This window comes from Populus euphratica, unplaced genomic scaffold (assembly GCF_000495115.2).
Source record: "Populus euphratica unplaced genomic scaffold, PopEup_1.0 scaffold806.1, whole genome shotgun sequence".
Taxonomy (NCBI): Eukaryota; Viridiplantae; Streptophyta; class Magnoliopsida; order Malpighiales; family Salicaceae; genus Populus; species Populus euphratica.
The window spans coordinates 55,970-71,943 of NW_011500669.1; the positions used below are offsets into that span (position 1 = coordinate 55,970).

Sequence of the window (15,974 nt, forward strand, 5' to 3'; positions counted from 1 at the left end):
AAATTATGTTTTATACCGTTAGGAATTGTATCCAACAGCAAACACAAAATCAACCATTAAAACAAGCACACCCCTGATAATTTGTAAAAGTCATCCACCGACTAAATGTGTTCCCATTGAACAAATATATTTTTAATTGTAATTTTTCTTACTATTCGGGGGGCGAGTCTAGCTGGTTTTAATTTTATAATTGATTTGATACAAGTTGTTTGTGCTATTTCTTCAGGGGGGCTTGCAGTTGACTCTCTGGGAACTTGTTTATTAATAATATTTTTCTAGGCTCCTAGGGTTTCTTAGATGTTGGAATGCCTTTTCTTTCTTTCTAAAATATTTTTATTGTTATTCTTTACATGTCATTCAATTCAAGATCAATAACATGGAATAGAGAGCTTTTGGGTCACATCAAATTTTAATATAAGCAATCAATAAATGATGATGGTCTCCCTAGAGCCCTTGCGCCCACCAGTTCCCAGGTCTCAGTCATTTCAAAACTTTGAACACGTTATCTAGACTTGTAGCTAGTTTATTTGGCAACTAACCAGTTTGATACCGACAGCTTATTAGCAATTAAGTAGAGTTTTTTTTTTCTTTTTAATCACTTAAAAAAGAAATACAAAACAGCAAAGATAGAAAGAAAGAAAAACCCTATGATACACCAAAAATGTGGTCGATATCACGTCTTGGAAAGATTTCAAAGAGATAAGTTTAATAACAATAATATAAAAAAATTATAAATAATGAATTTTTAAAATATAATAGATTTATTTTATTAATATATTTTTTATGATAGCAATTATAATTGGAGTTTTGTTATATTTATAAGGTTTTTTCTTTTTTCTTTTATTATTTATATTTTTTATTGTAAATTATATCTAACCATTTTTAAATTTGAAAAAAGTCATTAATGACACTTATAATTCGCAAGTTTGAATTATTATCCTTGACTCTTTAAATTATATTATTTTTTAAAAATATTTTTTAGATTATATTATTTTATTCATTCATTTTAAAAATACTGTAGTACAAAGATACACAATTAAAGTAAGGCAGCTACGCAATCCAAAAATAGATTTATCAAAAGCTCATTTGAAAAGGTGTCCTATGAAATAAATGATAAAGAATATCGCAAATCTGTCTATCATGGAAAGGGCAAGGGTCTGTAGGATTGGCCAAAACTAGGATAATTTTTCAGGCGGCGTTTAATTTATTTTTTTGTAAGGGTCATATATAAAATATGTATTTCACACTAAAAGAGTTTAAATTTCTTTACACAGGATACAGGTCCTCACTTGGTTAAATAAAAAAATATTTTTATAAAAATATTTTTTAAAATAATTTTTATTTCATCTTAAACACACGTTAAACCACTACTTCTTCCGTGAATTTCCAGCCTAATCCTACGGAAATTCAACATCAACTTAATTAAGGAGCAGCCATAGGTTCTAATAAGCTCTATTAATGACAATTCGATGAATTAAAATAATTGTTACTGATGCAAAATTAGAGAGAATAATTCAAAAATTTAAAAAGGGAAGGCGGGAGATTGAACATCTTATCTTGCTGCAGGTTGGATTAAAAAAAAAAGTGTAAAAAAAATAACATTTAAATTGTTGAAAATAGTTGTGTCATAAAACTTCCATCATAGTTTAAATTCGAAAAATCTCCATCCAGTTATTTGCTTAGTACAAGTTTTGAATTAAATTAAGTGATTTTTTTTTAAAATAACTTTTTTCAAGGATAGATCCAAAAAAAATAATGCAATACTAAATAATAAAACGAAGTAAAAAACTTATACTAAATTATAAATTTTAGGAAAAGAATCATATAAAAAGATAAAAAAACCCAAATATATTTCTTTTTAATCTTTTATTAAAGAATCAAGTTGGAAAAAAATAAAAAAAAACTTTTATTATATGATAAAAAATATAAAAATCAATGTAAATCAACTATTGATGAAGAATAAAATTAAATAAAAATATCATATTAAATAAAAATTAAAAAATGACAAAAAAACCAAAATAGTTAATCAAAGAAATTATATGCATTTTAACAAAAGCTCATGTGTGTGGACCCGAGAGAAATCTGATCACCTAGACCCTTTTTTTCACCCGTAAATAATATATTATTTGTCATCCATGATAACTTTACGGGATTTCTACGTTAAGTATAAAATTGTTAATCAAGTAAATAAAAATATATATTAAAATATTTTATTGCTTATATGAGCAATTATTAATAATAATTTTTTTAACGATATTATCGAGCACTCATTAAATCTTTTGGAATCTTATTGTAAAAGAATGGTGTTCATTAAATCTTTTGGAATCTTATTGTAAAAGAAGTCATATGAAAGAAAGCAAAAGCTATATGTACATACATTGAACAGTCTAGCTCAGTTTGTCAATAAATTATTTAGATCATAAGGTGCATATTTTAGATTTAACTAGTCCACAACAGAGATTGAAAACATTTGAGAGCAAGAAATGGTTTATATTGAATCAGATTTCTAAAGTTTTGACTTTGATTCAAAGGCTTGAAAGATGACAAATTGAAAATTTCTTCCTCTTCTTCTTGTGGGGGATGTTAACTTAAATAACCTAATCACATTCTCTTTCTTTCGGTGGTACATAGCATTCCGAGGCTGAGCAAAATTCTACAGCATGATCTTGTGATCAAGTTTTGTATTTTTTTAATTTTTTTATATATGAATTTTCACGTTGCTTATCCCCAAGAGATTGTGGTATTGTACAAATATAGAAGGAAATACCAATCGTTAACCTCCCATCGAGTTTTATGATATTTACATCTTGCTTACAAAAGTTGTATCTCGAGGATTCTTATCATATATCATGATAATTACATCTTATAAACTATTAAAACTTCAAAAAAAAAAAAACAAGAAGAGTATTGAACATGTGAGGGATTGTCATAAACAAAGCTACGCCCTAATGGTTTTTGCCCTACGTCTGTGCTCGCATCTAATAATTGGACTTCATCTTGTTTCCTATGGGCTGGTGGCTGAAATCATTATTGGGCTTAGTTAAAAGATTTGAGCTTTCCAATATTTATCTTCCATTGGGCTAAGATGCCTAATTACCTTGGTGTGGGAGAGTAAAAAAAAAGTATTTAGAATGTGTTTGGTATTGCGGTAAATATTGTAATTATAATTTAAAAAAATTATTTTATAAAAATAATTTTAGTTAAGATTGGTTTGAAAAAATAGGTGTTTGGTTAAAATTGTAGTTAAAATTGAAGTTAAAGAAAAAGTAGTTTAATGTGTTTGGTTAAAAATGTTTTTATGAACTCTAAAAATAATAACAATAAAAAATTTATATGAACAGTGCAAGTGAATTTTATTTTTCACTGAACAGTGCAATTAACGTAAACAGTGAATAAATAATATTTCTTTGTTTTTATTAATTGTGTTTCAATCGTAAAAATTGTATGAGATCCATGTACAATAAATCGATTTTTTTTTATTAAACGACTACAAACTATATTTTAATTAAAATATAGCTATAGCGGTATAAACAAATATCATCTTAATTGTATTTAAAACATAGGTTTAATTGTATTTGAAATACATGTTTGTATTTATATAAATGTTAAGATGATAACAATAGTTTGAATGGATGAGATAGAGGTCTGTGTTAAAAAAAAATTTAATTGATATATTAATATTAAAAATATTTTTTTAAATAAAAAAATTATTTTAATATATTTTTAAAATAAAAATATGTTAAATAACAATCGCTATCATTCTAGCATTCACCCTCCTATCTCTAATATTTTTTTTGAGTGATTCAGATGCCATCATCATTCTCTCCACAACTTTGTGCTTATTCTCTCTTCCACTGATCCGGTTTACAGAAAGAAAGATGAATTGAAAATAGCGATCTGAGGTGAAGAGAAGGTGGGGATGCGGTGGAGGAGAAGCCGCATGTACAAAGAAAAAAGTGAGCAAAAGATGAGAGATTGAATCTGCAGTAAAAAGCAAAATGAGAAACTGCAAAATTGAAATTACTATTTGAATCCAGGTGCAAGACACACTCGGAGCTATTTTAGATTTTTGTTAATTGGTGGCTGTTGGCCTGCCAAGCATTTGTCCGCTGCTCTTGCCGCCCGCTTGCCTGGCGGAGAGCTTGTTATCCTGACTGCACTCCCTGCTGGGGCCCACTATTGCTCGATCCATAAGCTATGGCAGCTCCAGCTCGCAACCACGGGACGGGGCCCCGCCATGCGAGGCCAGAGTGGGCTCAGCGGTCAGCCCCCATTCGAATTACGTTAGGGGTCTTTCGCTTTTGCCAGATCTAGAGAGATACTACGAGTCCCCCGGCCCAGATTCTATTGCCGCGGCCATCTGGTTCACCGGTACTACCAAAAAGTCTTATGCTTACGTTACTGTTATTGATGGTTTAATTATCCTGGTCCACGAAGACCCCGGTCGTGCTTCTGGTTTCCATTCCCATCATCACATGATGTTAAATCTCCACGTGCTCCGCCATAATAACTTGGAGTCCGTATCATAGTGGCGCAACCATAGCATGAATCAATGGTCTATAGGTGGAAAATGTAGGGAAAAGAATCTAAAAATCATGGTTTGAATCGTCAACGCAAATGTGTGGGAGCCTAATGTCCCTTCAAGTGCAAAAGAAATCTTGAGTTGTTTAAGAAAGGGCTGCTAACAGGGGAAGGGTTTATCTACGAATCATCCCCGATAAACCCTCTCTTCGCTCCTCCTCCTCCACCGTTCACAGGTGAATTGGCGGCGGTGCTAGGAGTTCATGGTGGAGAGACAACATGGGAATCTATTGCACTTTCCAGCTCTCCGGTGGTGACAGACCATCTGATTCTGCTGGTGGGGATGCTGATTTAACGTGTTGTTCAGTGATTGGCCACCTCCTATCTAACCTGTGAGAAACTCGCTTGTTTGTGATGGTGCTGCCGCCTCGGTTGTAGTCTTTCTCCGTCGCGGCACCCTTCTTTCATTTTTCTTCTGCCTGCTCGGTGCATCCTCTCCTCTGTAATCTGTCGGTTTGGTTAGAAAAAGAAAGGGGAGAACTGAACATGGAGTGAAAAAAAGAACAGAAGAAACCATGGCTTCTCGCGAGAAGAAAATAGTAGAAATGGAACTTGAATCACGGTTTGAGACACGGTAAAATGCCGCGCAATCACACTCTTTGACACGTACAAATTGAAAATTTATTTTACTTTTATAATAACAAAAGTTGACAACACCGAAAGATAAAAACAGCAGTAACATGTAGATAACGTAACAAGAACAAGCACAACAGCAACATAGCTAGGTTTGAACTTTTTTCTTTTGTTAAATACTAATACCACAAAAAAGCCCTGTTTGCGAAGTCTTTAGGCTGAGGTAGTCATGCGGAGCCATAAGCAGACGGAGCTATATTATGGGTGCATATCCGAGAACAGCACCAAATATCTTGATTTCTTTCTCAGCCCGAATCTCGTAAGCATGTGTTTTGGCCCCTGCTTCGTTTTTCTCCTTTAAAAACTGGACCTTGTCACCAACTTTAAGGCTCTTGCTAGCAACAAAAGCGAGCCAGCCCTTTGAAATAACTGGTTTTGGATGTCCTTTCTTGCGAATTGAGCATCTGAAGGCCCAAACACGGCCACTTCCATCTACAGCTTCAAAATCTACAGCATGACCACCGCCGTTAAAAGATGGAAGAGAGCTGAGAAACCCGGTCGGCACTGAGAGTCTCTTTTTAATATCGGTCTTCCTGAGTGCCTTTGAGAATCTCGCCATTTATAAAGACCAAGTGAGTGTTCATAGGGTACACTTGGAGAGGAGATTTTGTGTGCTCTGTGCCTCGTGTATACTTAGCATCTATTTATTTTTTTTCTTTTGTTAAATACAAATACTTTGAGAAGTCCTTAGGCTGAGGTAGTCATGCCGAGCCAGAAGCAGACTACTCTTATTAGCCCTAATGCACGGAAGCGAAGCTATATTATGGTTGCATATCCGAAAACAGCACCAAATATCTTGATTTCTTTCTCAGCCCGAATCTCGTAAGCATGTGTTTTGGCGCCTGCTTCGTTTTTCTCCTTTAAAAACTGGACCTTGTCACCAACTTTAAGGCTCTTGCTAGCAACAAAAGCGAGCCAGCCCTTTGAAATAACTGGTTTTGGATGTCCTTTCTTGCGAATTGAGCATCTGAAGGCCCAAACACGGCCACTTCCATCTACAGCTTCAAAATCTACAGCATGACCACCGCCGTTAAAAGATGGAAGAGAGCTGAGAAACCCGGTCGGCACTGAGAGTCTCTTTTTAATATCGGTCTTCCTGAGTGCCTTTGAGAATCTCGCCATTTATAAAGACCAAGTGAGTGTTCATAGGGTACACTTGGAGAGGAGATTTTGTGTGCTCTGTGCCTCGTGTATACTTAGCATCTATTTATAATGCATGGCGATGGCGAACCTCTGTCGTTAAGTCACGAGAAATCAAGAATATGCGTGTGTTCTGTGGGGTAGTATTTTTTTTGTTTCCTCATAGTTTTCGACTCAAGCCGGCAGTGTTTGCATATATTTTTGAAATTCAAGTGCTTGGTGGGATTCTTTAATTTAGTATATTACAAAAACGTGTTTTTATTTCATTTTTTAGTATAATGGTGACTGAATATGGAATATTCCGGTAGTTTTAACTTGTCACCTGTAAAGTCCTCAGACGGCCGCAAAGTCTTTAGGACAGGGAATGACTGGGACAGGCGCAATCACTATTCTTGATCTCATGAAAGACTGGAACGTGAGCGTATAATCACCGTTTGGTAACGTAGTGGGAATCAAGTTTAAAAATTTAAATCTTTTATAATTAAAATTTAATATTTTTAATATATTTTTAATTGTTTTGATATGATAATATTAAAAATAATTTTAAAAAAATAAAAAAATTATTGATATATATTTTAACATAAAAAATTATTTGAAAAATAACCAACTATATACTTGATGTTATATTATTATTTAATTCTGATATTTTTAAAAAATAAAATAATATTATTTTAGTTTTAAAAAATTCAACTTCAAATATAATGAATCCCGATCTATCGAGTCATGTTTTAAATCTATAATTATATTACAACATTAACATTACTCTCTTGATTTTTTGCACTTAGGTTTTGTAATTATCCTTAATGATATTAATATGTTTTGTTCATTGAATCTTATTGGAAAAGAAATAATTGTTATTTTTAAAATTATCATGAATGCCACCAAATATTTATGAAAAATAATGTCAATATTTCTCTTGATATTGACCAATAATTGTTTTTATATAATATATAAATATTATAGATAGAATTATTAATAAAATATAATATATAAATAATATCAATATTTCTCTTCATATTGACCAATAGTTTTTTTATATAATATATAAATATTATAGATAAAATTATTAATAAAATATAATCATCGCTAATTTATACTAACATATCCATTAATAATATTAATAATATGTAAAATATAACTTGATAAGCAAATAAAAATTGGATTTACCATACTATAACATTACAATCAAGAATATATAAATGAACAATAGTGTCTATTAACAGAGTTAAAGTCAACAACATCCGCACTAAAATTATTCTTAAAATTAAGATTAAATAAAAAATAATTTAATATATTTAATTTAATATATTTAAAAATTAAGATTATAAAATAATTATAAAATATATTTAATATTAATAATTTTTAATTTAAATATTATAATTTAACTACTATTATTATATCATTAAATAACTAAGATTTATATCAAATATTTTTTATTATTCTATTTATTTATCTATAATTTTATTATGTGTAAAATTCAAAGACTATAGTTTATACAATAAAATCAGATAAAATATTATAAAAAAATGTAATGAAGACTATAGTTTATATAATAAAATCAGATAAAATATTATAAAAAAATTAGAATTATAATTAAATTTCACAAATACTATATCATTATGTGATGTTCTTTTAATTTATATAGTATTATCAAATAATATTAAATATTAGTTTTTTAAGTAAAATACAATTTAAAAAAAATAATTTTTTCAGATATGATCCTATAAACATTGTTTATGTTAATAATATCAAAAACAAAAATTACCTAATACTATTTACATGAACACTGCTAATTGAATACTTTTTTATGTTGTAAATGAGTTATATAATTTACATTGTTATGGATACTATTGTGAGTAGTATTCAAGTGAATTACACGAAAGCTGTGTATAAAATATAAATTTGAGAAAGATATTTATGTATCCCATCAAATAATAAATTGCTTTTTTAAATTACGAAACATCTAAGGTAGACAGTGTACTTTAAAAAGTTAAAATTATCATGTAAACAAATGCCCACCTGGGGACACTTGAGAATCTCGCCATTAAGGAACACTTGGAGAGGACTGAGATTTTGTCCGCTGCGTGTCTCGTGTATACTCCAGCATCTATCTATCTATCTATATATATATATATACACACACAAAAAAAAAATAACATGTTAAAAATATTTTTAAAACATGAAACAAAAATACGTATTTTTTTTTTAATATCAGTCTTTCTAAGTACCTTTGATAATCTCGCCATTTTTCAAGACCAATTGAGTGACCGAAGGGACACTGTCACGGTTTTTAAATATATTTTGGAAATTCAAGTGCTTGGTGGGGTTCTTAGAAGCCCGTTTGCTAATGCAGCCAAGAAGATAGCCGAAATTAAAAAATATAGATTTAAATTATTTTTTTATTTTAAAATTGTTTAATGTATTCCTATTAAAAATAAAATATTAAAAATAAAAATATGTTATTTAATATATTTTAAAAAACAATTATTATATAAACAACTTCTTAGTATATTATATTATTAAATTACAATTCAAATATAAGTTAAAATAATAATGGGCATGACTTTTTCACTTTTCAGCAAAAGAAAAGTTATTATAAATTATAATAGTGTTTTATAGTGTTTTTTTTCTTTTTTTATTCATCCTTAGATAGAAATGTGTTTTTGTTTTAATTTTTACTAGTGCTTTTGATAAAACTCTCACTATTTAATATTTTTATCACATGTTTATTCTCAGCACCGAGAAAATCTTCAATGAACAAATATAAGTTTAATTGTAATTTTTGTTGCTATTTGTGGTGCAACTCTAGCTCTTTTTATTTTTATAACTGATTTGCTGTGTCGTTTATTAAAATTTTTTTATTAATAGAAATATATGAGTTTATATATATTTTAATTAATTTTACAAGTTTTAAAATTAATAATTATATAAATATTTAATAAATTTAAAAAAACTTAAATATATTATTATTAAAAAAAATCAAAACCTAACTAATTAAACCAGAGATATTGGCTCTTGGCTCTTGGCTCTTGGAAGTTATTTGGTAATAATACTTCCCGTCACTTGGCTCTTGCGTTTTATAAAAAAGTCAGAACGCATTTTCTCTGGAAAAAAACAAAAAACAATAAGGAAAGCACGTGATATGTCGGCCACGTCAAAAGACCACCAACGCCTAAACGGGGGAGGCGAGACGTTCCTAGTTCGGGGGTCCACTCCAAACAGGGGCGGCGAGATTTTCCCGGGGTCCACTTCTTCTTCCACGGCATGCCTAGTTCCTCCACGGCATAGCTCAGCCATTCAATCATGGGTGGGTCAGGAGATTCTTTATTGTGTCGTCTTTGAGTTTAATATAAGACGATGTTTGTCATTGTTAGGACCTCTGAAGTGAAGACAAACTTTGAAGAATTTTGTGAAACTTTTTCTTTTATCATTTCTGTATTTAAAGATTCTCAAGCCACTCCTGTGAGTGAGGTACTGAGAATTTAAATTATTAAGTTAATTATTTATGTATGAATATGTTTAATATATATTATTTATATTTATTTTTTAATGCTTTGAAGAAAAAATTTAAATATTAATAAATTATATTTTAGTTTATTTTTCAATGAGTAAGTTAAATAGTAAAGAATATTTTCCAACTTGTATTTAATTTGTTATACTATCGAACATAAAAACTTTATAATAATTTATTTTTTACAAAAACTATTTTATCACAAACAAATGACAAAATGGTTAAATTCATTCTAATTTGCTTATCCAAAAAAATAAACAAATTGATGCATTCATGGGCTAATATATATACATATATGATAATCTAAGTCAGGTGCCCATCGCAGTTGAAATGAATTAACAAAATGAAGTGAAACATCACTTTATTTTAAAACGATGATTCCATTTTTTCAAGTTGTTCGTAATAAAATAATCTGTTTCGTAATAAAATAATCTGTCATATGATTTTGTTTCGATGAAAGTATCAAGCTAGGGGACCCAGATGGAGATTTCTTATACTGTTAATTCATTTCGCTTTGCGCTCGCCACTTGAGCCGACAGCCATTGTCCGAAAACACATGGGAAGCGGCTTAAGCTGGGCATGCCACGAAATTAAAAAATATGTGTTTGAGTGTCCAGACATGGTTGTATGGAATTGACAAGTAGAATCAAATTTCTGAAGTTCTGAGTTTGAGTCAAAGGCTTTAGATACGACACTTGATCATTTCGTTCTTTATTTGTGAGATGATATCTCAGATAACCCAACCTTGATTTATTCCTTTCTTTTGGGGTTACAATGTAGCATTATGAGGCTGAGCGATTGGAAACGTTAACCCTAGTTCACTACCATTATCCCAACACATGAGCAAATAATAAAGTTTTGTGTTTTAATTATAAGAGATATATCTTAGTTGGTCTGATTGTTGATTTATATTTTTAAAATTATAAATTTTAAAGTTATTAAAAATTTATTTAGTTGGTGTGATTGTTGATTTTTTTTTTAAAATTTATTAATTTAAAATTTATTAAAAGTTTATATAGTTGTTAATTTTAAAATACTGAAAGATTAATCAAGGTATATAAAAAACTGATTCAAATATTTACAATTACAAAAATTAATAATAATAATATTTGATACTGAAAGATTAATGAAGGTATATAAAAAACTAATCCAATATTTGCAATTACAAAAATTAATAATAATAATATTTTGTGTTTCTTGGAGTTTTAGATTTCCGTGTGCTGGTGCCTAAGATCACTATTATGCTTAGTTAAAAGATTTTAGCTTCGTATTATTATTTTTCCCCGGGCTGATATGCCTAAGAACCTCGGCTGGCTCATGTCCCCCTTCTTATGCACATCATGGGATGATAAGTGAGAACAATATCAGCAACTGGCATTAGGCGACTGAGTATTATTTTACCAGCAACAATCCAGAAAAAAGCCAGAAAGTCTATATGGGAATTAGAAGGGATTCCCCCCCTCAATATGTCAGGAATAGTGAATCCCTGAACAAAACAACACAGGGGATTCTGTTAATTTATATATGTTTAGGTATGTTACGCAATTGTGGTAAACCATGCCTAGTGGTGAGAGGGGCTTGTCCCTTCCTCCGCACCTGAGTTCGAACTTCACCATGCACGCCTGTCACCCCCGTAGTTTGTCCCCTTACTCCGCACCTAGGTTCGAACTTTACTATGCATGTCTGTCACCCCCGTGGTGCCTTACCTGCTCACTGGGCTTGCAGGATGTTCAGTGGGCCGTGAGGATTAGTCATGGTGCGCGTAAGCTGGCCCACGTAAATAAAAAAAAAAAAAAAAACTGTGAGCTTATAACATTATTCAATTTTCAATATTCGAAGTGAAGACAATTCTCATGAATGATTGATATGGGTAAGCTCAAGCCAGTACCCTATTGTAGTCCCATGTAAAATATAATTTTTTTTAATAGTTTATATAATAAAAAGATAAAGAGTTAAAAATATTCTTGCAGAGCACTAAAATTTTTAGAATGAAGAGGACCTGGGTGAAGTAGGCTTTTGATTTAAGACACATGCACACTCGCTCGACTAGGCATGTGCCTCGAGTTTTTTTTATTGTTTATAAATAATTATTTTTTATTTATATTTTAGGCTTGGTTTGGATTTTTTGTAAAATAATTGTTTTTGCTTATAAATAATTATTTTTTATCAACTTATTTTTTTATGCATTTATGAATAAAAAGTTTTAACAAACTTCTTTTTTAACCTAAATCACTTTTATTTATACAAAAAAATTATATATTTTAAAGTAAAAAATTGTGATTGTAATTTTGTTTTGCAGCAGATAATTAAGGCTAATAAATGCTAGGAATTAATTATGGAAAGTAACAAAATTAATTCTATATCAATTTTAATTTGAAAATCTATTATAATGTGTCAATTATTTTGGTTTTGAAGGAGGAGGTGATAATTTCTTCCTCTATTTGTGGGATGTTAACTTAAATAACCTAACCATATTTTCTTTCTTTCGGTGGTATAGAGCATTCTGTGGCTGAGCAATATTCTACAACATGATCTTGTGATTAAGTTTTGTATTTCTTAATTTTTTTATATGAATTTTCACGTTGCTTATCTCCAAAAGATTGTGGAGTTGTACAAATATAAAAGGAAATACCATAATATGAATGAATTGTTAACCTCCCATCGAGTTTTATGATATTTACGTCTTGCTTTCAAAACTTGTATCTTGAGGATTTTTATCATATATCATGTTTTATCATGATAATTACATCTTATAAACTATTAAAACTAAATAATAATAATAATAATAAAAGTGTATTGAACATTGGATCATCACAAACAAAGCTACGCGGTTTTTGCCCCACGTCTGTGCTATCATCTAATAATTGAAGTTTTGGACATATTGTTTCCTATGGGCTGGTGGCTGAAATCATTATTGGGCCTAGTTAAAAGATTTGAGCTTTGTACCATTTATCTTCCATCGGGCTAAGTTAACAGATTAAACCACGAAAACCTATTACATGGGCAGATTTAATAACTGTGATTTGATGAGGAGCAAAGCTTTGTGAAACGAGACGAACTAGAAAATGTGAAAGTAGTGGGTTGTGGGGTAGTCCATGGCTTTCTTGGCAAGGATAAAAATAAATTTTGTTAAATTCTTCCACGGTGCAAAAACTCTTATATAACAATATATACTGATATCTCCTAATTTTGTTGATTTGAGATGCTTGCCTCAATTTATAATGATGCCAAATCAACCCGTGAGTTTTGTAAGAGGATTGGAGTAAGCTTACATCATTTAAAAGATTCTTTTTTTTTTAAGAGATTATTCTACCATTAAATGTTTATTCAAGAACTAGTAAATAATTCGCATTTGTGTTAGGATGATAACAATTCAAGAACTAGTTTGATTATTTGGAGGTGATTTTGAAATGCATTTCAAGAGATGTTTTTTTTTTTTAATTATTGATATGCTTATATCAAAAATATTTTTTAAAAAATAAAAAAAATTATTGATATGCTAATATCAAAAATATTTTTTTTAAAATAAAAAATATTATTTTAATATATTTCTAAAATAAAAACACTTTAAAAGACAATTATTATAGCCTCACAGACACCATCCAAGCTCTAATATTTTTATTGAGTGAAAGTCACAGATTCAGAAGCCATCTGCAGCACTATCATCATTCTCTCCACAACTTTGTGCTTATTCTCTCTTCCAGTGATCTGGTTTACAAAAAGAAATTAAGAGATGAAATGAAAAACGCGATCTGAAGCAAAGAGAAGGTGGGGATGCGGTAGAGATGAAGCCACATATACAGAGAAGAAAGAGAGCAAAAGATAAGAAATTGTATCTGCAGTAAAAGGCAAAATGAGAAACTGAAAAGTTGAAATTACTGTTTGAATCCAGGTAAAAGCCACACTCCGAGGTCTTTTAGATTTTTGTTAACTAACAAGTGTTCGTGACAATAGCATGAATCAATGGTCTATAGGTAAAAAATGTAGGAAAATGAATCTAAAAATCATGGTTTGAATCGTCAACGCAAATGCGTGTAGGAGCCTAATTTCCCTTCAAGTGAAAGAGAAATCTCGAGTTGTTTAAGAAAGGGCTGCCAACAGGGGAAGGGGATCAAAATGCATATCGAAAAGGAAAATGCAAAATAGCTGGATGAAGGTGTAACGTTGTAGTAGAACTATATATATAAAGCTCAAAAGGAAGCAAAATCTGAATATTTCCTTATGGAAGTAATCGTTTTTCCTGAATCATCAGGTACTGGTAAAAATCCAAGCACAAACAACAGTGGAATTAAAGCAAAGTGAAGCTGGCAAATTGGCAGTAGAGCTGTACCATTTTGCCTGCAAAGAATTCCCAAAGGAGACGGAACAGTAAAGTCAACGCAAGATAGAGCTGAAAATTGACAATTGAGCAGTACCATCTTGCCTGCACAAATTACAAAAGGAGGCAGAACAACATAAATGTCTCATGTTAAAGTTACAATCAAGAAAGAAAAAAGGAAAACAATGAAAAAGACCATGTGAAAAAAAAAAGGTTTCACCTCAAGCGCCTCGCTGTCAACTAAAATCGATGTATATTGCCTCTGCATCAATATTCTTCCCTGACGAGTTATTTCATCGCAAACTCTCCTACCACCACAAAAATGACCAAGGATGGCTACTTTCATTTATTAATGTCCCTGCTTCCTTGCACCAAAGCAAACAAATTGATGCAGAAATGAGATATTAGGTCTTGATACGAGAGAACATGAGCATCAATAGAACTTTTAAGGATAATACAAGCCCAAGAAAGAAAAAGATCACTTGCGCACCGGCAAAAAACAAGTAATTACCCTCGAACAAAGCATACACTTGTGTACTCCATGCCCGCAAAAAAAAAAAAAAAAAAACTGGTCAAAAGCACAGCACATCACAATTCAATCACATTCATAAATTTCAATGTCTGCTGAAAATATTAGCTAAAATTCAAGCTGAAAATGGTAAAACTCAAACCTGTCCAGACTGGAAACCCCAAACTCTTAACAGTCTCACCCTTCGGACCCAGATGGTAATGCATCGCCTACTCGCATCAAAACCCCCAAAATTAATCACCAAATACAAAACCCACAAAAACCCATCACACAAAACACTAAAGAATCACAAAAAAATCAACTTTTGATGCCCTTCAAGTTGAGTCAACCCATCACCTAAGCTCCAGAGAAAGCAAATATTGCTCCGCCACTTATCACCAAAAACACAATTCCCTTTTTACCCATATAATATGACCCTTATTCCCAAAGTGCCCCCAACTGTTACAATAATTACTATTACCACCCCACCTCCCAGAAAACGACGATGAATCATTCCCCGTAAGCCCTCCCTTTGCTCCTCCTCCACCGTTCACAGACGCATGCGGCGTCGGTGCTGGGAGTTCACGGTGGAGAGACGGACATGGGAATCTATTGCACTTTCCAGCTCTCCGGTGGTGACAGAACTTCTGATTCTGCTGGCGGTGATGCTGATTTAACGTGTTGTTCACTGATTGGCCACCTCCTAATCTGTGAGAAACTCGGGTTGTTTGTTATATATGGTTTTTGCTGCCTCCGTTGTAGTCTTTCTCCGTCGCGGCACCCTTATCTTATTTTTCTTCTGCATGCTCGGTGCATCCTCTCCTCCGTCATCTGTCGGCTTGGCTTAGAAAAAGAAAGGGGAGAACTGAACATGGAGTGAAAAAAAGAACAGAAGAAACCATGGCTTCTCGCGAGAAGAAAATAGTAGAAATGGAACTTGAATCACGGTTTGAGACACGGTAAAATGCCGCGCAATCACACTGTTTGACACGTACAAATTGAAAATTTATTTTACTTTTATAATAACAAAAGTTGACAACACCGAAAGATAAAAACAGCAGTAACATGTAGACAACGTAACAAGAACAAGCATAACAGCATAGCTAGGTTTGAACCTTTTTCTTTTGTTAAATACTAATAACAAAAAAAAGCCCTGTTTGAGAAGTCTTTAGGCTGAGGTAGTCATGCGGAGCCATAAGCAGACGGAGCTATATTATGGGTGCATATCCGAGAACAGCACCAAATATCTTGATTTCTTTCTCAGCCCGAATCTCGTAAGCATG

At 31.5% G+C, this 15,974-nt stretch overlaps 1 protein-coding gene and 1 long non-coding RNA gene across 25 annotated transcripts in view; one reads left to right on the plus strand and one right to left on the minus strand.

The window, feature by feature from the left end:
• Positions 1-3,841: 3,841 nt before the first annotated feature.
• Positions 3,842-15,974, minus strand: part of LOC105115916 (uncharacterized) — a 32,242-nt gene continuing 20,109 nt past the window's right edge. For 4 of the 24 annotated variants that reach the window (XR_840424.1, XR_840423.1, XR_840418.1 and 1 more), the window contains 3 exons: positions 14,674-14,728; positions 14,404-14,568; positions 14,061-14,288 (listed from right to left, as the gene is read on the minus strand). Coding sequence is in view for 5 of the 24 variants with exons in the window: in XM_011012991.1 (XP_011011293.1) it covers positions 3,865-3,981; positions 14,196-14,288; positions 14,404-14,529 (336 nt within the window). In the remaining 19 variants the exon portion in view is untranslated. Of the gene's footprint in view, positions 3,982-13,428; positions 13,574-13,816; positions 14,041-14,060; positions 14,289-14,403; positions 14,569-14,673; positions 14,752-14,854; positions 15,206-15,974 lie in introns of those variants that run through there. The other 20 variants (XR_840428.1, XR_840417.1, XR_840430.1 and 17 more) reach the window with 20 other exon arrangements.
• On the plus strand, positions 4,720-15,569 carry LOC105115917 (uncharacterized). Its single transcript, XR_840445.1, has 2 exons — positions 4,720-4,757; positions 15,248-15,569. It is a non-coding gene; the product is annotated as an uncharacterized LOC105115917 (long non-coding RNA).